This window comes from Schistocerca cancellata, chromosome 4 (genome assembly GCF_023864275.1).
Source record: "Schistocerca cancellata isolate TAMUIC-IGC-003103 chromosome 4, iqSchCanc2.1, whole genome shotgun sequence".
NCBI classification, from domain to species: Eukaryota; Metazoa; Arthropoda; class Insecta; order Orthoptera; family Acrididae; genus Schistocerca; species Schistocerca cancellata.
The window spans coordinates 319,927,595-319,954,030 of record NC_064629.1 but is presented as its reverse complement, the minus strand read 5'-3'; the positions used below and the strand labels follow the sequence as shown (position 1 = coordinate 319,954,030).

Genomic DNA, 26,436 nt, shown 5'->3' with positions numbered 1-26,436 from the left:
AATATAGTGGGAATTAGTGAAGTTCGGTGGCAGGAGGAACAAGACTTCTGGTCAGGTGAATACAGGGTTATAAACACAAAGTCAAATAGGGGTAATGCAGGAGTAGGTTTAATAATGAATAGGAAAATAGGAATGCGGGTAAGCTACTACAAACAGCATAGTCAATGCATTATTGTGGCCAAGATAGATATGAAGCCCACACCTACTACAGTAGTACAAGTTTATATGCCAACTAGCTCTGCAGATGATGAAGAAATAGAAGAAATGTATGATGAAATAAAAGAAATTATTCAGATAGTGAAGGGAGACGAAAATTTAATAGTCATGGGTGACTGGAATTCAAGTGTAGGAAAAGGGAGAGAAGGAAACGTAGTAGGTGAATATGGATTGGGGCTAAGAAATGAAAGAGGAAGCTGCCTGGTAGAATTTTGCACAGAGCACAACTTAATCATAGCTAACACTTGGTTTAAGAATCATGATAGAAGGTTGTATACATGGAAGAACCCTGGAGATACTAAAAGGTATCAGATAGATTATATAATGGTAAGACAGAGATTTAGGAACCAGGTTTTAAATTGTAAGACATTTCCAGGGGCAGATGTGGACTCTGACCACAATCTATTGGTTATGACCTGTAGATTAAAACTGAAGAAACTGCAAAAAGGTGGGAATTTAAGGAGATGGGACCTGGATAAACTGAAAGAACCAGAGGTTGTACAGAGTTTCAGGGGGAGCATAAGGGAACAATTGACAGGAATGGGGGACAGCAATACAGTAGATGAAGGATGGATAGGTCTGAGGGATGAAGTAGTGAAGGCAGCAGAGGATCAAGTAGGTAAAAAGACGAGGGCTAGTAGAAATCCTTGGGTAAAAGAAGAAATATTGAATTTAATTGATGAAAGGAGAAAATATAAAAATGCAGTAAATGAAGCAGGCAAAAAGGAATTCAAACGTCTCAAAAATGAGATCGACAGGAAGTGCAAAATGGCTAAGCAGGGATGGCTAGAGGACAAATGTAAGTATGTAGAGGCTTATCTCACTAGGGGTAAGTTAGATACTGCCTACAGGAAAATTAAAGAAACCTTTGGAGATAAGAGAACCACTTGTATGAACATCAAGAGCTCAGATGGAAACCCAGTTCTAAGCAAAGAAGGGAAAGCAGAAAGGTGGAAGGAGTATATAGAGGGTCTATACAAGGGTGATGTACTTGAGGACAATATTATGAAAATGGAAGAGGATGTAGATGAAGATGAAATGGGAGATACGATACTGTGTGAAGAGTTTGACAGAGCACTGAAAGACCTGAGTCGAAACAAGGCCCCCGGAGTAGACAACATTCCATTGGAACTACTGACGGCCTTGGGAGAGCCAGTCCTGACAAAACTCTACCATCTGGTGAGCAAGATGTATGAAACAGGCGAAATACCCTCAGACTTAAAGAAGAATATAATAATTCCAATCCCAAAGAAAGCAGGTTTTGACAGATGTGAAAATTACCGAACAATCAGTTTAATAAGCCACAGCTGCCAAATACTAACACGAATTCTTTACAGACGAATGGAAAAACTAGTAGAAGCCGACCTCGGGGGAGATCAGTTTGGATTCCGTAGAAATACTGGAACACGTGAGGCAATACTGACCTTACGACTTATCTTAGAAGAAAGATTAAGGAAAGGCAAACCTACGTTTCTAGCATTTGTAGACTTAGAGAAAGCTTTTAACAATGTTGACTGGAATACTCTCTTTCAAATTCTAAAGGTGGCAGGGGTAAAATACAGGGAGCGAAAGGCTATTTACAATTTGTACAGAAACCAGATGGCAGTTATAAGAGTCGAGGGACATGAAAGGGAAGCAGTGGTTGGGAAGGGAGTAAGACAGGGTTGTAGCCTCTCCCCCATGTTATTCAATCTGTATATTGAGCAAGCAGTAAAGGAAACAAAAGAAAAATTCGGAGTAGGTATTAAAATCCATGGAGAAGAAATAAAAACTATGAGGTTCGCCAATGACATTGTAATTCTGTCAGAGACAGCAAAGGACTTGGAAGAGCAGTTGAACGGAATGGATGGTGTCTTGAAGGGAGGATATAAGATGAACATCAACAAAAGCAAAATGAGGATAATGGAATGTAGTCGAATTAAGTCGGGTGATGCTGAGAGTATTAGATTAGGAAATGAGACACTTAAAGTAGTAAAGGAGTTTTGCTATCTGGGGAGCAAAATAACTGATGATGGTTGAAGTAGAGAGGATATAAAATGTAGACTGGCAATGGCAAGGAAAGCGTTTCTGAAGAAGAGAAATTTGTTAACATCGAGCATAGATTTAAGTGTCAGGAAGTCATTTCTGAAAGTATTTGTATGGAGTGTAGCCATGTATGGAAGTCAAAAATGGACGGTAAATAGTTTGGACAAGAAGAGAATAGAAGGTTTCGAAATGTGGTGCTACAGAAGAATGCTGAATATTAGATGGGTAGATCACATAACTAATGAGGAAGTCTTGAATAGGATTGGGGAGAAGAGAAGTTTGTGGCACAACTTGACCAGAAGAAGGGATCGGTTGGTAGGACATATTCTGAGGCATCAAGGGATCACCAATTTACTACTGGAGGGCAGCATGGAGGGTAAAAATCGTAGGGGGAGACCAAGAGATGAATACACTAAGCAGATTCAGAAGGATGTAGGTTGCAGTAGGTACTGGGAGATGAAGAAGCTTGCACAGGATAGAGTAGCATGGAGAGCTGCATCAAACCAGTCTCAGGGCTGAAGACCACAACAACAACAACATGACATAAGCAAATGAAAATAAGCAAAGTACACTAATTTTTGTGTCAAACAGTCACTCACTTCAGATACTGTTCGAATAGTAAAAATGGCAGCATTAAGACTTTGAACAAGATCCTGAATGTGGGCATTCCATGACAGTTTGCTATATAGAAATTTGAACTGTTCAGTTTCAATAATCATATGCCCATTCTGTGAAATTAAAACATCAGGTTTTGATGAATTGTGCGTTAGAAACTGTAAAAACTGAGTCTAACTGTGATTTAGTGTTAGTTTCTTTTCTACAAGCCAGGAGCTTAGGTCATGAACTGCGCTATTTTAAACCAAGCCAATGCTGCGCACAACACCCTTTACTACCAAGCTAGTGTTATCTGCAGACAGAAATATTTTAGAGTTACCCGTAATATAGAGGACATGCCACTTATATAAATAAGGAACAGGAGTGGCTCCAACAGTCATCCCTGGGGCGCCACCCACTTCACCATACCCCACTCAGATCATACATCACAGAAATTCTCAACATTGTAAATAATGACCTTTTGCTGCCTGTTGCTAAAGTAAGAGGTGGTATACCACATACTCTTTGCATTCGTAACAAGATTTTTAGGCATCTTACAGCACTGTTTGTAATGGGCTACTGTAGCTTGGTTGTGACTACTTCTAACATTTTGATAAATTTCCACTTTGTTCTACATGATATCCTAACGTTCTAATGGAAAGCAACTCTCAAAGAGCACAAGAAATGTGTTAAGGAAAGCATAAGTCTTTCATACATAGTTTGTAATTATATGTGACATTTGTTTGAGTGCAAAAGCCTTTTAGTGTTAAATTTTGTTGATCATGGCCCGAAAGCCCATTCACCCTTTTACTAACAGAATGTCCATCTAGTAATGAAGAATGAATAAAAATATTGTCTATGGCTGTGCTGCTGTTCCCCTGCACCCTAGTAGGAATAAATACAGTCTGCATCACATCATATGAATTCAGGAGATATGCCAACATCCTTTTGGATTTATGTATATTGTGAATAGCAACGGTCCTATGACACTCCCCTGCGGCACACCTGAAATCAGTCTTACTTCGGAAGACTTCTCTCCATTGAGAATGACATGCCGCGTTCTGTTATCTAGGGACTCTTCAATCCAATCACACAATTGGTCTGATAGTCCATATACTCTTACTTTGTTCATTAAATGACTGTGGCGAACTGTATCGAATGCCTTGCGGAAGTCAAGAAACACGGCATCTATCTGTGAACCCGTGTCTATGGCCCTCTGTGTCTCATGGACGAATAGCGCGAGCTGGGTTTCACACGAACGTCTTTTTCGAAACCCATGCTGATTCCTACAGAGTAGATTTCTAGTCTCCAGAAAAGTCATTATACTCGAACATAATATGTGTTCCAAAATTATACAACTGATCAACATTAGAGATATAGGTCTATAGTTCTGCACATCTGTTCGATGCCCTTTCTTTAAAACGGGGATGACCTGTTCCCTTTTCCAATCCTTTGGAATGCTACGCTCTTCTAGAGACCTACGGTACACCACTGCAAGAAGAGGGGCAAGTTCCTTTGCGTACTCTGTGTAAAATCGAACTGGTATCCCATCAGGTCCAGCGGCCTTTCCTCTTTTGAGCGATTTTAATTGTTTCTCTATCCCTCTGTCATCTATTTTGGTATCTACCATTTTGTCATCTGTACGACAATCTAGAGAAGGAACTACAATGCAGTCTTCCTCTGTGAAACAGCTTTGGAAAAAGACATTTAGTATTTCGGCCTTTAGTTGTCATCCTCTGTTTTAGTACCATTTTGGTCACAGAGTGTCTGGACATTTTGTTTTGAGCCACCTACTGCTTTGACATAAGACCAAAATTTCTTAGGATTTTCTGCCAAGTCAGTACATAGAACTTTACTTTCGAATTCATTGAACGCTTCTTGCATAGCCCCCCTCACACTACATTTCGCTTCGCATAATTTTTGTTTGTCTGCAAGGCTTTGGCTAGGTTTATGTTTTCTGTGAAGTTCCCTTTGCTTCCGCAGCAGTTTCCTAACTTGGTTGTTGTACCATGGTGGCTCTTTTCCATCTATTACGATCTTGCTTGGCACATACTCACCTAACGCATATTATACGATGGTTTTGAACTTTGTCCACTGATCCTCAACAGTATCTGTACTTGAGACAAAACTTTTGTGTTGAGCTGTCAGGTACTCTGAAATCTGCTTTTTGTCACTTTTGCTAAACAGAAAAATCTTCCTACCTTTTTTAATATTTCTATTTACGGCTGAAATCATCGATGCAGTAACCGCTTTATGATCGCTGATTCCCTGTTCTGCGTTAACTTTTTCAAATAGTTCGGGTCTGTTTGTCACCAGAAGGTCTAATATGTTATCGCCACGAGTCGGTTCTCTGTTTAACTGCTCAAGGTAGTTTTCAGATAAAGCACTTAAAAAAAAATTCACTGGATTCTTTGTCCCTGCCACCCATTATGAACGTTTGAGTCTCCCAGTCTATATCCGGCAAATCTCCACTCAGAACTATAACATGGTGGGGAAATCTACTCAAAATATTATCCAAATTATCCTTCAGGTGCTCAGCCACAACAGCTGCTGAGCCAGGGGGCCCATAGAGACATCCAATTACCCTGTCTGGGCCTGCTTTAACCATGATCTTCACCCAAATAATTTCACATTTCGGATCTCCATCAATTTCCTTCGATACTATTGCACTTCTTATCGCTATAAACACGCCTTTTTGCAGATGATGCTGCGGTGTATCGAGAGGTTGTAACAATGGAAAATTGTACTGAAATGCAGGAGGATCTGCAGCGAATAGACGCATGGTGCAGGGAATGGCAATTGAATCTCAATGTAGACAAGTGTAATGTGCTGCGAATACATAGAAAGATAGTTCCCTTATCATTTAGCTACAAAATAGCAGGTCAGCAACTGGAAGCAGTTAATTCCATAAATTATCTGGGAGTACGCATTAGAAGTGATTTAAAATGGAATGATCATATGAAGTTGATCGTCAGTAAAGCAGATTCCAGACTGAGATTCATTGGAAGAATCCTAAGGAAATGCAATCTGAAAACAAAGGAAGTAGGTTACAGTATGTTTGTTCGCCCACTGCTTGAATACTGCTCAACAGTGTGGGATCCATACCAGATAGGGTTGATAGAAGAGATAGAGAAGATCCAACGGAGAGCAGCACGCTTCGTTACAGGATCATTTAGTAATCGTGAAAGTGTTACGGAGATGATAGATAAACTCCAGTGGAAGACTCTGCAGGAGAGATGCTCAGTAGCTCGGTACGGGCTTTTGTTAAAGTTTCGAGAACATTCCTTCACCGAAGACTCAAGCAGTATATTGCTCCCTCCTACGTATATCTCACGAAGAGACCATGAGGATAAAATCAGAGAGATTAGAGCCCACACAGAAGCATACCGACAATCCTTCTTTCCACGAACAATACAAGACTTGAATAGAAGGGAGAACTGATAGAGGTACTCAAGGTACCCTCCGCCACACACCATCAGGTGGCTTGCGGAGTATGAATGTAGATGTAGATCATATACAAAATTTGTATTGAAGTCACCACATATAACTAATTTCTGATACTTCCTATAAAGTGAATCAAGAACACGCTCTAGCTTGAGCAGAAATGCTCTGAATTCAGAGTTAGGGGACTTATGAACAACAACAATTAGAAGTTTAGTTTCACTAAATTCAACTGCCCCTGCACAACATCCAAATATCTGTTCAGTGCAGTGCTGTGATACATCTATGTACTCAAATGGAATACTCCCCCACCCCACAAGGAACTCCTTGAAGAACAGCCAGCCAATTTGTGTCCTGCTAAAGAAATCCTCCTAATTGTCAAATTATTTAAGTGGTGCTCCAACATACCAATAATTTCAGAGTCAACATCTATAAACAATTCACTAACTTTATCTCTAATACTCTTATATTTTGATGAAATATGCTAATTCTTTCTGCACGAGCAAACATGATGCCCTCTGAAGGTGAGCCCTTAGTTAGAGGGACTTCCCTTAAGCAGGAATACCTATCAGCTGACTTCAATCTAAAAACATTAGTTACATTGCCACAGATTCATTGATTATGGAGTTCCAGAAGTTTGACTATGGGCCACAATTTTTGTTTCATTTTATTTCATCAAATGACCAGTGGAAATACCGTGTCTGGCAGTATTGAATTTACTGGTTTGGAGGAGAAGAGTATGCCATTGATGTACTACAATGCAATCCTGCACAGTGTCCTGTAAACACCTGCCTTGTACAACTCTGCAACTTTTAACAGAGCCTAAAAATGTTGCGACTTTAGGAGGACAATGAAAGATTACTTTAATTTTATGTCTTTTTGATATCCTACTTGTTTTTGCTGAAATACTTCCTATATATTGTAGGTAAGCAGTTGTTTTGAAGGCCTTATCCTCTTCTTTGTTCTGTTGTTTCTGTCTGTGGCCCTACCTATATGTCTTGAGACAAATATCCATTATTCAGAAACACACTTTTGTGGGTTTTCCAGTTCCATTTGCTGACTATCAGCTTCTGAAATGGTATGGGCTTAGTGGATTAAGGTCTTTAAAATGTCAATCATTTATGCCAGATAGTGGTAATTAGAAATTTGTAAAAACAGGTCTATATGAGTGGGCTTTTGAAGCACTGAATTCCCAAGTGCGCCATTGCTCCTATGTCACACTAGGATGTCTAAAAACATCAAGTGACCGTCTTTCTCCATCTCCATGTAAATTTTATGTTTCCATGTATCGAGTTCAGATGTTGAAGGAACTCTCAGAGACTGTCCAAACCATGAGACCAAACTACAAAAGTGTCATCAATGTATCAGCAAAGTACTGTTGTTTTTGAAATAATTTAGGTAAGTGCTCACTCCTCAAAAAGACGGGCACCAGGGGAGACAAAGGACTCCCAAATAAAAAATAATGTGAGGAAGAGAGTGCTCAAACTATGGTGAAATGTCAATCCAAACCTATTTCTGATTAGATTTAGTGAGGCCACCAAATTTATAAAGAGCAAAATGACATCAAAACTGACCAACAAGTCATTGCTTTCCAGATTAAGTGACTGATGTCTGCTGATAAAATCACTAGAACTTCCCATATGATGTGGAACCTTGCCTACTATGGGTCTGAGTAAAGATGCCAAGTACTTGGCCACTATTCACTGAGCCCATAGCACCTCAGATGCTGTGAATCTGCAAACAAAACTGGAACATCTGCAAAGTGTGTTCCTGAACAATGGATTTTCATCTCAAACAACAGAACAAGGAAGAGGTAAAGGATTTTAAAATGACTGCTTATGTACCATATGTTGGAAATGTTTCAGCAAAAATGGGCAGAATATTAAGAAGACATAAATTTAAAGTAATATGTCATCCTCCTTCCAAAACCTTAGCTGTTTTGAGGTCTGTTACAGATTACTAGGAGTTGTGCAAGGAAAGTGTTTACAGGATTGTTTGTGAATGTGGCAAATTTTATAGAGGGAAAATGACACACAATATGTTGGATCGAATTGTGGAACATCAGTGGCATACTCACCTCCTCAAAGCCAATATGTTCACCATCACTGAATCCTATATTTCCACTGGTCATTTGGTGAAATAAATGAAAAAAATTGAGACCCCTATGTGAACCTTTTGGAGCTCCATCGTCAATGATTCAGTGGAAATACAACCAACTGTGACCTTTATCAATAAAAATGGCAGCTTCCAGTTAAATTCTACATGGAAGCCTGTCCTAGAAAAACTTTGTGCTCTGCATAGCTGGTCTCATTCTGTGATTTTACTATCAGAAGACAATCAGTTTGATATCAATGAGATGAGCTTTTACCACAGAGGGTGTGTGGTGCAGTACAAAGACTTGCAGCAGAAGCATGCAGAAAGTGTACATCACAAACTGAATACATCAAGCAGTTGCTGATGGGGTCTTCAGTATGTGAGATCAGTGCATTTTCATCAGTATTCACCTGAAGATTTCCAGAAGACTTGGTGCTGGAATATCATGGCAGCAAGTTGCAGACATCTAGCAATAAGCTCAAAATTTTATGGAACATCTGTACATTGGACAAGTTTTAAATTTCATAGATAACATATCAAATGCACATAAATTCACCATGATATTAAATCATGCTAATGAGCAATATTCCTCAATGTAATAAGTGGTGCATTTTGTACTTGTAAATACATTTAAGAGAAGCATTGAAAAATTCTCTGATCTTATACCAAACATTATGTCTTATGTAATACATAAACAGGACTAGACTACTTTGTAGCTTCCATTGTGCTGGAATATGGTGGATATGTCAGTTGCAGTGGTAGGCAAAACAATGGGAATAGTGGTAGTAATGGGATGGTTGTGTTTGAAGGTCAACAGTGCAGGTAAGGCATGTGTCACGCTGGACTGTATGTGTTCGGTGTGGACTAGGCACCAGTGCAGGTTGTTTATGAGTAGAGCACGTTTAATACTTGCATTGAGAGGCCCAGGTCGACGTGCAATGAAAGACCTAACAGAGTTACAAAGAGAGCAGATTGTGGGGCCTAATTGGATGGAGCATCAGTAAGCAAAACAACAGAAAACTATGGCAGCTAAAGTGACTGCAGAACTCAATAGCCCTCTTTGAGAACCCGTATCTATCGATATTGTCTGCCGAGAACTCCATAAAGTGAATATTCGTGGTTTAGCTGCTATGTTTCAAGAGCAACTGTTTCAACACCTTGAAGAAAACATGGAAAGACATCATCGTGTAAATGTAATAGTGGGTGCATATCAAAACTAAATGACAGAGATCATCATATGCTAACACAGATTGTGTCAAAACAACAGAAAACTATGGCAGCTAAAGAGACTGCAGAGCTCAATAGCCATCTTTGAGAACCCGTATCTATTGATATTGTCTGCCGAGAACTCCATAAAGTGAATATTCGTGGTTTAGCTGCTATACCAAAACCATTAGTGATGACAACCAATGCAAAGAAGCATAAAACATGGTGTCAGGATCATAAATACTGGATGGCTGATCAACGGAAACACGTATTATGGTCTGGTGAGTCAATGTTTTTGTTATTTCCTACACAACACCGTGCTGGGGTGACATCTGGAGAATGCCAAAAGAAGCCTAAAATCGTGATTGCTTGATTGCAGTGGTTAAGTATAGAGGTGGAAGTGTGACTGTGTGGGCAGCCATATCATGGTATTCTGCTGGTCCCATCATTACTCTCAAAGGCTGTGCTACACCCAGCGATTATGTGAACATTTTAGGTGATCAGGTAGACCCATGATTCAAATGTTGTTCTCCAAAAATGATGCCATATTTCAGGACGATAATGCACCCATTCATACAGTCAGGACAGTACAATGATTGGTATGAGGATTATGCAACTGAACTGCAGCATCTTCCCCCGGACTTGAACATTTTCAAACCCCTGTGGGCGGTATTAGAGTGCAGACTCCAGAGCAGATTTCTGCCTTCCTCATCACTACAGGAGTTAGAAGAGGTTCTGATTGAAGAGTGGCATAACATTCCACTGGACACTATACAGTCATTATATGCCAGTATTCCAAGAAGTATCAGAGATGTATTTGGACAACTGGGAGTCCAACCCCTTATTAATGAACCATTCCCAAGTAAGTGCAGGTGTTCACATTATTTTTCCTATCCCCTGTACATCTGCATTCACATCTATACTCTGCAAGTCACCTAATGGTATGTGGTGAAGGGTACTTCTGGTACTACTACCTTCCTTCCCTCCCTCTCCCCCACCCCCCTCTCCCACACACACAAAAACACACCACACACTCCCTCCACCCTTTGCTGTTCCACTTGTAAGTGTTGCATGGAAAAAACAACTGTTGATAAACCTCTGTGTGAATCTTAATTTGTCTGATTTTTCTCATCATTGTCATTTTGTACGACGTATGTGAAGGAAGTAACATGTTGCTCAACTATTCTTGGAACACATGCTCCTGGAATTCCAACGCTGAATCTCTGCAGTGTGTATTGCCTCTGTTATGGGCTGATAGCACCTTAGCAGCAGGATGGTCAACTCAAGATGGTGAACAGGGTGATGGGTGTGTAGTATAAGTTCCTTGGCAGTCACAGAATCAGAAATACATCAGGAGCAGCATCATACTTTTTTTTAACAAGATACTCTTACAATAGCTGAAGATGCATCTTGATGGTGCGTGTTGACTCCAAGCAGCAGAACATGTCTCAGCAAATCACCATGTATCATGCTGGTGGTGCATGGAGACTAGTGATACAAGCAACTTTTCAGTGAAGTATCAGCATAAGCGGCCTATGGGCATGTGGCTGCATCAGCATTCCTCCTGCAGTGAGACACGGAAGTGGTGGTCACTAGCAATGATGGCAATGAGTCAGGTACAGGGTGCACCAGGACACAAACTCAACTGCAGACACCTTGGAGGCATCCAGGAGCTGGTTCATGACAGCCTGGAGGAGACTGCAGTCAGATGGTGTATATGATATGATATGATATGATATTTCAGTGCTTGTGTTATTCTAAATTGCGACGCAAAGTTCCTTTTGACATGCTTTTCCAGAAGAACAGGTACTGTGGCAGTTAAAGCCATTATGAAATATGTGAAATGTTTCTACAGTTGCAAATATGGACAACTATCAGCTACAGAATGGAATGATGACAATTAAAATTTGAGCCAGACTGGGACTCGAACCCAGATTTCCCACTTATCTTGAGTGTTTGCTTTATCATTTGGCTATCCATGCATGTCTCACTGGCAGACCCCAACTTCCATATGTCATCAGCCATGCATCCACAACCAGTACTCGTACATCCATTATGTATATTCCCTGTACGGGAATTCTTACACCCCTTACAGAAAAATTTTCCCTGCCCCACTTGTTTCTGATGTCTGAGGGCCTTTGTATAGGATCCCTGTACCTACTTCCACATCTCTTCTAAAGTCCTCACACAGTTTTGCACTGGCTCTCCAATCTTTGCCACTATAGGTTTGGTTACCTCAAATGATGATGACATTTTCCAGCCATAAACGAGGCATGTTATTTAAGTAAGTACCATTTTGAAATAAAAAAAAAAGATATGCTAAGATATCTCAATAATTTTACTTGTACATGAAAGCCTGTACCTTAATCTATGCACTGATGCCATTACAGTCTATTCTTCCTTGTTTACATTGTGTACTGAGTGTTTAAGATGCCTCCGGTAATCGTGAGTCCCGCCAACCTTGAAGTACAGGTTGTTATAAGATTTATTAGTGCTAAAGGCCTAAAAGTGATCAATATTCATTGTGAGATCTGTGCAGTTTACAGAGAAAACATAATGAGTGATGGAATGGTAAGAAAGTGGGTGAGAGCATTTAAAGATGGCCACACAAATGTGCATGATGAACAACAGAGTGGGTGTCCTTCACTTGTTAATGAAAGTTTGGTGCAGGAAGTGGACAATAAGGTGAGTGAAAACAGACACTTTATGATTTCCTCCTTGCGGGATGACTATCCTAATGTTTCTTGTAGTGTTTTGTATGGCATTGTGACCGAGCACTTGAATTACCAAAAATTGTGTGCGCATTGGGTACTGAAAATGTTGACGGGTGTGTACAAAACCAAACGTTTAGACAGTGCGTTGACTTTCCTTGAGTGGTACCACAACAACGGTGATGATTTCTTAAGCCAAATTGTTATGGGCATTGAAACATGGGTGGCCTACATCACACCAGAATCAAAGCAACAGTCCATGGAAGTTGAGTAAGGGCATCGTTTTGCTGCAAGACAATGCCTGTCTGCATGTGGCAAATCAGACCAAAGACCTCATCACATCTTTTTGATGGGAAACTCTATATCATCCTCTGTACAGCCCTGATCTTGCGCCCAGTGACTACCATCTGTTCCTGCACTTGAAGAAACACCTGGGCGGTCAATGTCTTCAAGACGATCATGAAGTCAAAACAGTGGTGATGCAGTGGTTCAAAAACTTGTAGAACATTATGACAAGTTCCTCAATATATTAAGGTACAGGCTTTCATGTAAAAATAAAATTATTGAGATATCTTAGCACATCTTTTTTTAATTTCAGAATGGTACATACTTAAAAAACATGCCTCGTACTATTTTGTATGGCGATAGACGTGTATTTTCACAGATCCCAGAGCTATAAGCCATGACAAACAATTACAACAGAATTTCCCTGTCTCTGTCATAGTTGTCCACATAGTGGCTGAGCATTTTTCATCATGTTCAATGCAGTCTCTCTGTTCACCAAAATTGATTCCCTGATCAATAATTAACGTCCTGAAACCCAGAAATTCAACAACCAATTGTTTATCATTGCTAGATGCACTGTGTCAGCTTGCTGGTTCAGGATATTATCATTCCATTGTAACATGAAAAATGGTCTGTCACCACAAAGTGATTCCCTGCCAATTTTTGTGGAAAAGAACCGGAGGTAACATATTCATACCAATAATTTCAAAAGGCAGTAATCTTCGTAGTCATATATGCTGATGGCTCATTTCTGCCTGTTGTGCCTATGGTACACAGTTACCCACATACTGTTCCACATTCTGTTTACATGTATACCAACAGTAATGCTTGGCCACATGCCTTTCTGTGGCCTTGTGAGCCCAGTAGCTGGATAACACATGATCATATGCCTGATTTAATACTTCCTCATGTAATCTGACTGGAACTGCAATTTGCAGTCTTGTTGTCTTGCACAATACACCATCATCAACAATGAACTGTGAATATATTAAGATTAGTTTGCAGTCCTCATGATCAGCTCTCACTTTCTGCCACACTGCCTTGGAGTGAACTACTCTCTGTTATACAATACCTTTCCTACTGAGGCATTAGCATTCCCATGATTCCAACCAGGTTTATGGATTACACATACCTCAAAACCAGGTTGACTTAGCTTCAGTGCCCCACATGTGAATCTCTTAAATGGATCCTTCAATCTTGATAATACCACCAGTAACCCTAATGATCCACGTGATCCATTAGTACCTTAATTTCTTGTGATACAAATGACATCAGAAGTATGTTATGCCATATATGAGGCTCAGCATTTCCTTCATTGTGATAGAATAATTGCTCTCCACTTTACTTAACTGATGCAATGCATTGGTGACCAGATGATCCACCGTATCTACTTCCTGACTTGATGCACAACAACTGTTTGACTACTTGCATTACAAGACAATATGAACTCTCTTTCATAATTTGGAAAGACCAGTATCACACTAGTTGTCAATGACTCTTTCAGATTTCAAATTTCCCTTCACATTCTGATGTCCAATGGAACTTTACACCTTTCTTCAATAAATGAATGAGTGGTCATTCTATTTCTGTAAACACTGGGATGAATTTTCCATAGCAATTTCCTAACCCAAAAAAGATAGTAACTGCTCCATTTTCTGAGCACTGGAAAACTTTGTATGGCCTTCACTAATCAAGAAATGTTCCATACCTCAGCATGACTAATTGTATTTCCCAAATAATGAACAAAGTGACACTTTTCTATACTGAATCAGGTGTGCTGCATTTATCTTCTTATAAACCTCCCTTTATCATCTCATATGCTCCTCTGTATCTTTCACAAAGAAAGTTATCTTCACCAAATACAGCATACATTGTCTTGACTTCGCTCCTCTCAAAACTTGGTCCAACGAGGGCTGAAATGTGGCTGACACATTCTTCAGTCTAAATGACAAATGATGATACTAGCAGTGTCCCCAAACAACCTTAATTGCCATTTTGGGTGGCCCTTGTGCTACTTCTGCCTGGTCAAAGCCATACCCCAGGTCTATGGTGGAAAAGAACTTTCACCACCCTAAAGTGTCAAAGGTTTTTGTTATATTCAGGAATGAATATGCATCTGAAATTGTACAACTATTGTGATACAAATAGCCACAGCAAAACCGATATGCCTTAATCCCATCCATGGTTTTCTTCAGTATCATCATCACTGGTGCACCTCAAAGACTGATAATTTCTTGAGTAACATCCTCCTGTAACTATTGGTCAATGAACTCCTCTGTTACTGGCTGTAGGTGATGCACACAATATAGTTTATGGTATAATAGTGACTTATTCCCAGTTGGGATTTTGTGTTGCATCACCAAGATTGCTGGCAGTGATCCATGAAGTTTAAACAGATACTCAAGTTATAATAACAGTTCCTTCATTGGTAACCTCTCTTTCCTTCTAAATGTTTCACTTTCTTTCATAATGCAGTTACACTGGTGACTTGGTTATCACTAGGGTTTGGATTCATCATATCAAGATCATGTTGATCCAAATTATCCAAACTGGTGTGCAATAATCCTTTAGACAAATTCATGTGATCAATTCCAAAATTATCTTTACCGATGGACATTAAATGCTCACCATCTATCTCTGTATGTGTACAGTCCTCCTACACACAAAACACAGTGCTTTATCTAAACTGATCATTTTCGCCCAGTGGCTCAACCACACATAACATGTTTACCAGCAAATTCACTTCAGTGCTCACCCAAAACAGTCTCCTTGCACCTCATGGTACTTTGTCTCTTTTGTGGTCTTGCATGCAGTTCAGTAGGTGCAACCTTCCAGAAAGATGGTCTTCGCTGCAGAGTGGCACTGACAACAGTTGCCCCCACATGAAACAATGTTCCACCAGGTTCTACTATGCATTGTCCAAGTCAATCTTAGTGTGATGCAAATCTAAGCCCAAGATCATGCAGAAACTTCCATACATTCCTGGAAATGTTTTCCCCTCACCTGAAAACTTGATTTTGCTGAAGCCAGCAAATGCATACCATTAACTATATTCCACATAACTTATGCTGTGGAGGGGTTAATCACTTCTTTCCCTTGAGGTCCACTCCCACCACAGACACATGTACATCTGTGTCTAACACCAAAACCTCATGTTCCCTTCCATCCACCAAGCCAATTAAACAAAATTCCTCCTCTGTGAATGTTTTAATGTGCTAAAATTCACTGGGAGCACTGCTCAGCAGCCGTGGAGCTCCCATTGCCATTTAATAGTTGTCTATTGCCACTTTGAATCTTCCTATCTTACCACCTATTCTGCCTACAGTTCCAGTTCCATTCCCAATACCCTCCTTTCCCACTTTTCCTGCACTGTGGCTGATTGCAATCTTCCCGTGTGTGGCCCAAATGACCACAATGGTTACATTTGATGACAGTGTAAGAAATATCTGTTTATCCTAACTTGGATTACCATGTCTATCTTCATACAGCTTCAGCTAAGTTATCAGGAATTTCTGGAATTACTTTTCTCAGCACATCAGGTGGTAATCCCTGTAAGAACACCTCTGATGCCCTTTGCTCTGCTTCTTGTAGAAGGATCCTGTTTGTGTCACTACCTTCCAAAAACTCATAGGTATTTAAATTGAGTTTTTTTATTCTAGACATGAAACTTTTGATGGATTCACCCAGACTTTATGACACAACATTTAACTAGTCCCAATAATAACTACAATTATTTTACCTTCTATATCGCTGCACTAAGCCTTTCCTCAGTACTCCAAATGTTTGAGCATTTCTTAGGTCCTCATCATACATCACAATATCTTTTCATGTCTCCTACCAAACATAATGAGGCTGTATGTAACAATTCTTACTTCAACCAACAACCCAATTTTGTGACTGCCAATACATTGTCAAAAATACTAACACATTTTTTCTTGTTTTGCCCCAAAATTAATCAAATAGGTAGTGTTACTAGTATCCATGAAGGATACTGGTAAATTGGACAAAAATCTGACCTCTTTTAAAGCTTCTAACTACATTTGCAAGTCTACTTTATCTGCCCTCATTTGAGCCACTTCTGGAACCACTTATGGAGTGATAACCAGCTGGTCCCCTGATATACACACTGTAAAGCCTTTGTTTGTAAAAACAGGTTTAATACACTAGGGAAATTACCACAAGACAGGGACTAATTATTTCTAACCCTGATACAATTTTTATAAATATTTTCAGTCCTTATACCTAAAGTGCCTACCATTCCCTGCATTCCCCGGCATAATTTCTAAGTTTGTTGCACTTAAAAAAAGTCACTGGCAAGAACTGAGCACAGGGTGCACTCTGACCCACAAACTGTACTGTGTACATATAACTGGGTGCATAACAGCATATGTTTCCATAATGTTACCTCTAAGTTCACTTAAATCAACATCTGTATCCACTTTATTGAATCACACTTTGAACCCCACCTGCGCTTCCACCTGGACAGACATCTTGACCCACTTCAATAACAAACACTCAAAACAGCTTGCCATAACTCATCATGCTGTGATGACACAACAGATAGCTGGCCCATGTCATCACTCTGCGACACTGGGTCTTTTGACTCCAGTTGTCCATAGTTGATAGCACTGGTAGTGCCAATATGGTCAACTCAGGTTGATGACAGGATAATGGGTGCACAGTACAAGTTTCTTGTTGGTCGTGGAATCAGAAATCCACCATTACCAGTATCATAGTTTAACAAGATACTCGTACAATAGCTGAAGGTGGCATTTCGATGGTGTGCATTGACTTGGGTCGTGGAGCCCAGCTTCGCATATCACCAGACGGTGTGTTAGCAGCTCATGGATCCAGCCAGCCAAGCGTCCTTGTTGTGATGTAATAGCATCGGTAGCCCCATGAATGCCCAGCTGCACAAGCGTTCCTCTGGCAGTGAGACCGAGTAAGTTGCAGATGCCAGTAGTAATGGCAGTGGGACAGCTACAAGGCATGCCAGGACATCGGCTGCAAACCCAAGACCTGTTGGAGGTGTCCAGGAGCTGCCTGACACCAGCCATTGGTTGGGAAGGATGTTGGCAAACACCTGTTCTGTAGCACCTGCCTATATACACTCCTGGAAATTGAAATAAGAACACCGTGAATTCATTGTCCCAGGAAGGGGAAACTTTATTGACACATTCCTGGGGTCAGATACATTACATGATCACACTGACAGAACCACAGGCACATAGACACAGGCAACAGAGCATGCACAATGTCGGCACTAGTACAGTGTATATCCACATTTCGCAGCAATGCAGGCTGCTATTCTCCCATGGAGACGATCGTAGAGATGCTGGATGTAGTCCTGTGGAACGGCTTGCCATGCCATTTCCACCTGGCGCCTCAGTTGGACCAGCGTTCGTGCTGGATGTGCAGACCGCGTGAGACGATACTTCATCCAGTCCCAAACATGCTCAATGGGGGACAGATCCGGAGATCTTGCTGGCCAGGGTAGTTGACTTACACCTTCTAGAGCACATTGGGTGGCACGGGAAACATGCAGATGTGCATTGTCCTGTTGGAACAGCAAGTTCCCTTGCCGGTCTAGGAATGGTAGAACGATGGGTTCGATGACGGTTTGGATGTACCGTGCACTATTCAGTGTCCCCTCGATGATCACCAGTGGTGTAAGGCCAGTGTAGGAGATCGCTCCCCACACCATGATGCCGGGTGTTGGCCCTGTGTGCCTCGGTCGTATGCAGTCCTGATTGTGGCGCTCACCTGCACGGCGCCAAACACGCATACGACCATCATTGGCACCAAGGCAGAAGTGACTCTCATCGCTGAAGACGACACGTCTCCATTCGTCCCTCCATTCATGCCTGTCGCGACACCACTGGAGGTGGGCTGCACGATGTTGGGGCATGAGCGGAAGACGGCCTAACGGTGTGCGGGACCGTAGCCCAGCTTCATGGAGATGGTTGCGAATGGTCCTCGCCGATACCCCAGGAGCAACAGTGTCCCTAATTTGCTGGGAAGTGGTGGTGCGGTCCCCTACGGCACTGCGTAGGATCCTATGGTCTTGGCGTGCATCCGTGCATCGCTGCGGTCCGGTCCCAGGTCGACGGGCACGTGCACCTTCCGCCGACCACTGGCGACAACATCGATGTACTGTGGAGACCTCACGCCCCACGTGTTGTGCAATTCGGCGGTACGTCCACCCGGCCTCCCGCATGCCCACTATACGCCCTCGCTCAAAGTCCGTCAACTGCACATACGGTTCACGTCCACGCTGTCGCGGCATGCTACCAGTGTTAAAGACTGCGATGGAGCTCCGTATGCCACGGGAAACTGGCTGACACTGACGGCGGTGGTGCACAAATGCTGCGCAGCTAGCGCCATTCGACGGCCAACACCGCAGTTCCTGGTGTGTCCGCTGTGCCGTGCGTGTGATCATTGCTTGTACAGCCCTCTCGCAGTGTCTGGAGCAAGTATGGTGGGTCTGACACACCGGTGTCAATGTGTTCTTTTTTTCCATTTCCAGGAGTGTAGTTTGCTGGTCATCTCTTACTAAATGATCCCATACTGATGAATAATACTCAAGAACCATCTTATAAATATTTGTGAGTTACATTTTTTATGAATGAACTTAACTTCCTATTCCAATGGATTTCAGCCTGACACCTACTTTTACTCCATCTAGTTTTACATCATCATTCCGTTATTATTATTGACACTTACTCCAAAATAGCCTATGGTTGTTATTGTATCCACTGATTTGTTGCCAATAACATAACCAGCATTAAAAGATCTCTCCATTTAATTATGCACAGCATGTTACATTTATTCTTGTTTATGGTCAACTCTAGGCCCTGCATTAACTGTCAATCCTCTGCAGCTCTGCCTGAAATTTGCTACTGTTGTCTGGTGTTACAACCTTCCTGTAATCTACAGTATCATCTGCAAAAGGCCTCATGTAGGTTCCCACAGTATGTACTAGATTTTTAACTGTATGAAACATTCCATAGGTCAATGGTTAGTGCTCTTCATACACCCCTGTAAACATCTCTCACCTCTCTCAGAACAGTTAACAGATTTTATTCAGAAGATTGATGATTTCTCATAAATATCTTAAAATGATGTCATTCATTGCACCATACTTGGTTCTGATATCGACAAGGAACTGTGATGATTCAACAAAACTAAATCTACAGGCAATATTGAAAGATAAAATGTCTTTACTGAGAAGATTAAACTTTTTTTGGGCTTGGTTATATTTGGATTTGGTGGGATGTCAGAAATCCTCACTGTTAAAAAATCGATTATACTATTTTTTTCCAGCATCACATTTCTGATTTAAGAAGTTTGGCATTCTAGTTGTGTGTATGGTGTGAAAATACACTATTTTACTCATAAAACAAACTACATTAGCTTTGCTTTTTTTCTTCTTGCTGTAATAAATACAACTGCAGAAATAGCTGCAAAATTCTCAATTTCTGTTTGGCTTCTCACATTAGAGTATAGTCACCCCACTTTTCAATTCCATATGTATTATTAACTTTATTAACACACTCTAAGTAGTTTTAACTTTGATGCACCCTTGAACTGGACACTAAGCATTAAAAAGTATTGACTGAAGTTAGAAGAAACTTCACTACTCATGCACTGCAGGGATGTCTTCTGTTATATAAGTCACTGATTGCATGAGGATTAAGATGTCAGCAATAGACAGTTAATAGGTATAATTAAAACAGTTGCAGCTGTAAGGTAAGGACATAAATAAATCTCGCTGAACCTGCCAAACTTTGTCAGATTACACCTACCCTGACAATTTAATGACAACATCCCCATGAAGAAATGCAAATTAACTGACAAATGCTTTACAAACAGCGCTACAAACAGACAAAATTCATGGTTCACTAAACAATTATCAAATATGAAAAACCAAGTTATGGTGTTGCACAATATATGTAGCAATCAGAAAACAGAACATGCCAGATTAGCCTATATAAAATGCAGGAATTAGTATAAAAAAGCCATCGTGGAAGCCAAAAAAGCACATAATTTCAATACCATTGATAATTCCACAAATAAGTGCAAAGCTGCATGGAAATACAAAATGGTGTTGCTAAAGATGTAAAAAGCAAAAAAATTAATATAAGCCCCCAAAAATTCGATGATTTCTTTATTAAATCTGTTGAGGATGTAGGAAATACTATAATTAAACCTGATATCAGTTCATCAGAGTTACTTTCTAAAAATGTTTGCAGAACAGCAACAGACACAGGTACATTTATGTTCTCCGAGGTCTCACCTAGTCATGTCCTAAGCATTGGAAAATGGTTGAAATCTTCAGACAGTGTAGATATATATGACATATCCTGTAATTTACTAAAGAAAGTAATAGACTATATTGTGTACCCCTTAACATTCTGTATAAATAAATGCATATCTGAAGGATATTTTCCCGAAGAACTCAAAGTGGCTAGGGTAGTTCCAATATATAAAAAGGGAGATATAGACACACCTTCCAGTTACAGACCAATCTCCATAGTCCCAACTTTTTCTAAAATACTGGAATGTGTAATTTACCAACAGCTATCTGTTTATTTTGAAAAATTAGGAATAATTAGTGAATCTCTATATAGTTTTAGGAAAAAGTTGTCTACTGTGGATGCTATAGACTTTGTAGTCAAATACTTACATCAAGTGTTTGAGGATAAGGGCTATGCTCAACTCACATTTTGTGATCTAAGCAAAGCTTTTGACTGTGTAAAGCATAAGCCACTCCTAGAAAAACTGGAATTCTATGGCATTAGACATAACAGCCTTAAATTAATAAAATCATATCTTCAGAATCATAAGCAAGTTGTTTGTGTAGGGAAAGAAATGTCGAGTATAGAACAAGTCAAGGTAGGTGTTCCGCAGGGATCTGTGCTGGGCCCCTTTTTGTTCCTGATAATGATAAATGATCTGCCATCATTTATCAAGTCCACCACTGTGTTGTATGTAGATGATACAACATTTCTTCATGCTAGTGATGATTTCAATAGCCTTAAAACTTGTGCAGCAAAGAAATTGACCATGCATCCTATTGGTTCAAGGCAAATGGATTCCTGCTGAATGAAAACAAAACACAGCAGATGGTTTGTAGTCTTAGAGACAAGCTTCTGTCAGATGATCCAAGTTATGCCAAATTTTTGGGGGTATACATAGATGATAAATTATCTTGGGGTCAACATGTACAATATAGTAGTGGTAAGTTGTCAAGAGTTATTTACCTGTTAAGGCAACTTATGGATTGTGTTCCTGAAAACTGTGTTAGAACATCCTATTTTTCATTCTTTCAAAGTGTAATAACATATGGAATTATTTTGTGGGGAAGCTCTAGCTGTGTACATGACATATTCATACTGCAAAAAAACCTATTAGGATAATTACTGGTTCTGCATATAAAGCACACTGTAAACCATTGTTCTGTGAATAAAAAATCATGACTGTTATAAACTTGTACATATACTATGTTCTAATTTATATGAAGAAGAAATTACCAGAAACAAAAACCAGAGAAAATGTACATAGCCACAATACAAGAAGGAATTGGTGCCTCTATATTCCTTACCACAGATTGTCAAAGTCACTCAACAGCTACAAAATCATGGGGTACAAATTATTTAATAAACTTCCTCAATCTGTTCAAGAATTACCTGAACAATTATTGAAACAAACAATTCATGACTGGCTAGTCCTCCACCCATTGTGTGATATAAGAGAATTTATCAGCTGTAATATAATACTATAATGTTAACAACAAACCTGTTGTTTCTTTCAAAATATTAATTGTATTTTAGTATGTATATGGTGTTGTCTATTGCTGTAGTGGCTGAATGACAATAAAATTATTGTTATTATTATTACCCTTACAGCCAACATGTGTCACCACTTCATGCAGTCATAATCATTGATCCCTTCTAAACAGGTGGAAACTATAACATTGGTAACTGTCTTTTAAATTTCAAACACAAAGCAATTATAATACTAGATATACTCATGGGTATCTACATCTTCATAGCATGTTATCAAGAAAATTATTATTGCTGTGGAAATCTGATTGTATGTCTGTGGATACCTGAAACTGTGCAGACCTCTAAGTATAAATTAGTAATTTAATGCAGGTTGCTTGTAATACACTCCTGGAAATGGAAAAAAGAACACATTGACACCGGTGTGTCAGACCCACCATACTTGCTCCGGACACTGCGAGAGGGCTGTACAAGCAATGATCACACGCACGGCACAGCGGACACACCAGGAACCGCGGTGTTGGCCGTCGAATGGCGCTAGCTGCGCAGCATTTGTGCACCGCCACCGTCAGTGTCAGCCAGTTTGCCGTGGCAAACGGAGCTCCATCGCAGTCTTTAACACTGGTAGCATGCCGCGACAGCATGGACGTGAACCGTATGTGCAGTTGACGGACTTTGAGCGAGGGCGTATAGTGGGCATGCGGGAGGCCGGATGGATGTACCGCCGAATTGCTCAACACGTGGGGCGTGAGGTCTCCACAGTACATCGATGTTGTCGCCAGTGGTCGGCGGAAGGTGCACGTGCCCGTCGACCTGGGACCAGACCGCAGCGATGCACGGATGCACGCCAAGACCGTAGGATCCTACGCAGTGCCGTAGGGGACCGCACCGCCACTTCCCAGCAAATTAGGGACACTGTTGCTCCTGGGGTATCGGCGAGGACCATTCGCAACCATCTCCATGAAACTGGGCTACGGTCCCGCACACCGTTAGGCCGTCTTCTGCTCACGCCCCAACATCGTGCAGCCCGCCTCCAGTGGTGTCGCGACAGGCGTGAATGGAGGGACGAATGGAGACGTGTCGTCTTCAGCGATGAGAGTCGCTTCTGCCTTGGTGCCAATGATGGTCGTATGCATGTTTGGCGCCGTGCAGGTGAGTGCCACAATCAGGACAGCATACGACCGAGGCACACAGGGCCAACACCCGGCATCATGGTGTGGGGAGCGATCTCCTACACTGGCCGTACACCACTGGTGATCGTCGAGGGGACACTGAATAGTGCACGGTACATCCAAACCGCCGTCGAACCCATCGTTCTACCATTCCTAGACCGGCAAGGGAACTTGCTGTTCCAACAGGACAATGCACGTCCGCATGTATCCCGTGCCACCCAACGTGCTCTAGAAGGTGTAAGTCAACTACCCTGGCCAGCAAGATCTCCGGATCTGTCCCCCATTGAGCATGTTTGGGACTGGATGAAGCCTCGTCTCACGCGGTCTGCACGTCCAGCATGAATGCTGGTCCTACTGAGGCGCCAGGTGGAAATGGCATGGCAAGCCGTTCCACAGGACTACATCCAGCATCTCTATGATTGTCTCCATGGGAGAACAGCAGCCTGCATTGCTGCGAAAGGTGGATATACACTGTACTAGTGCCGACATTGTGCATGCTCTGTTGCCTGTGTCTATGTGCCTGTGGTTCTGTCAGTGTGATCATGTGATGTATCTGACCCCAGGAATGTGTCCATAAAGTTTCCCCTTCCTGGGACAATGAATTCACGGTGTTCTTATTTCAATTTCCAGGAGTGTAGTTACAAAACTTTGGAATTTATAACTCATAATAATACCACATACAAGTTTATTTAGTCATCCATACAGTTTTCCAGGCAGTTTTATTTAGTGTATTATTGACATATTTTCTATAATATATCATTCTCTAGGCTCGTTTTCCCTTATTTGCCTCACAATATCTGTTTCCAAGACAAAATGTGCTATATAACATTGCAGGTGAGGATCCAAGGTTGCTGGGATTTTACCATAACTGTGGCTACAACTCAGCCGGAATGATGTTTGGAGGTGGTTGTGGAGAACAAATGGCTCAGTGGATTATTAATGGACGACCAGAGCTGCATATGTTCAGCTATGACATAAGGTAATCATGCTGACATGGATTCAGACTTAACGAATGGGTTCTCAGACCAGAATTCCCACACTCTAAAGAACTGCAGTCATTGGAATGGTGGCAGTATACCAAGGAATGATCATTTATTACTTGAAGAGATCTTAATGTACTCTTATTTATATTTCTGTTTTTTTTTCTTTTTTCCCCCAAAGCAGAAATACTTTCAGTGTGCTTCTAGTGTTTCTTGCAGCAAATGAGTATCATAAACCCATGTAGCATTAAAATTAGAAATTGTATTAAAACTGTGATGGAATGCATTGTAATGATGCAGAATCTGAACAAGTGGCATAAAATGACTGTCCATGACTAACCACAATATAGAGATCATCACCCATTTATTTTCAGTGTTGGTGAAAATTATCCAATAATAATAATCATTCATCCTGTATATTGAATTCTGAAATATTTAAGGAGAAAAGAGAGAGAGAGAGAGAGAGAAATTACAACAGACTGGAAGAACAAGAGATGTATATTAGTATATTTCATAATGAGGCATGGTTTTCCATTATTCCATCAATGTTTTGCATTTTAGCTTCAAATAACACTGCTATGATACTGTAATCTGATTTTTTCACTGAGATTATATTCATATGACATCTTTCTTTCACAGAAACTGAAACTCAAGAAGTATTCAAGCCATCTTAATTAGAGTTTTAAAGAGTTTTACAGATAAATTCTGAGTTAACTTATGTGATTGTCATTGTCAGTTTGATAACTGTTTGCATCTATAAAACATCACTTGAACAGATTTGATATTTACAATAAGGGTGTCTCTGTCTTTCAATTTGCTTCTTTAAGTCACCATTTAAGGTTTTACCTTTTTATTTGCAGGATGAGGCCAGTCTTACAATTGTTAACTGCTGTGTAAACTTAAGAATCTGTAGTTTTCTTACTATAATGTGGTTAAAATTCCATGTCTACAGATTTATTTCTGATGTTTTGCAGACGCTTTCGATCTGACCAGACTAAAGATCAAGAATGGATAAGGGAAAGAAGTCATGAGAGCTATGTAATGAATTACAGTATTGTATTTCCAAATGATCAGCCTCTAGGTGGTAGGAACTTTCGAAAAGGCCCATTGCATGACGTAAGTTACTTGTTACATGTTGTCTTACAAAACCCATTTTAAGGTAACAAGATGTCAATGTGAATTATAGTAAAACTGGAGTAATAGCTTCTTGGCTTCATAAGCTGCAAGACTTACAGTTCTTCCCAGTACCTGAAAATTCTGCTAAAATCTGTGTACATGTTGCCCTCCTTTTCCTTGATACTTTCTAAAAGTCTTTAGTATTTTCCTATCACTAATTTTTGCACATACCTTTTTCTTTAGACTTACTCTTCCTTTTTCTGTCTCCTTTTTCAATGGTTCTATATTGACTATTCCTCCTTCATACTGGTACTCAGATGCCTAAATTCCACTGTTGTTTTACCATGCACATTTTCTTCCACTTACATGATTCTGTTGTACATATAACTTTTGGGATATGTGATGTGAAGTTATGCTTTTCAAATGACTTTACTTTTCCAAACATAAGAAAATCTGAATATCTACTGTATGTGGAACAGTAAACTGTCTCCACATTTAAAGGATGTTCATCACTGAACATTTTCAGCATTCAGTATAATTAATCTGTTGCCAGATGTTATGATTACATTTTTCATTGTGTAGAAATAACTTAACTGATATTAGTATTCTGCCTAGTTCCATAGAATGTCCATATAAAGTACAGTTATAAATGGTAGCACCTTTGCCCATGTAGCACAGAGTAAATCTTCTCCCCATAGACATTAAAAATTTTCTGAGAGGCACTAACCAGAGTCACATCTTCAATTTTCTCTATCTTATTAAACACTAATATAGGTTCAATTCAATGTACATATTCATATTGTAACTCATT

General features: G+C 40.4%; 1 protein-coding gene across 2 annotated transcripts in view; it reads left to right on the top strand.

The window, feature by feature from the left end:
* Positions 1–26,436, top strand: part of LOC126183550 (sarcosine dehydrogenase, mitochondrial) — a 270,038-nt gene that overhangs the window by 144,943 nt on the left and 98,659 nt on the right. For both annotated transcript variants that reach the window (XM_049925625.1, XM_049925627.1), the window contains exons 9-10: positions 24,364–24,508; positions 25,484–25,625. In XM_049925625.1, the coding sequence (XP_049781582.1) occupies positions 24,364–24,508; positions 25,484–25,625 (287 nt within the window). The remainder of the gene's footprint in view (positions 1–24,363; positions 24,509–25,483; positions 25,626–26,436) is intronic.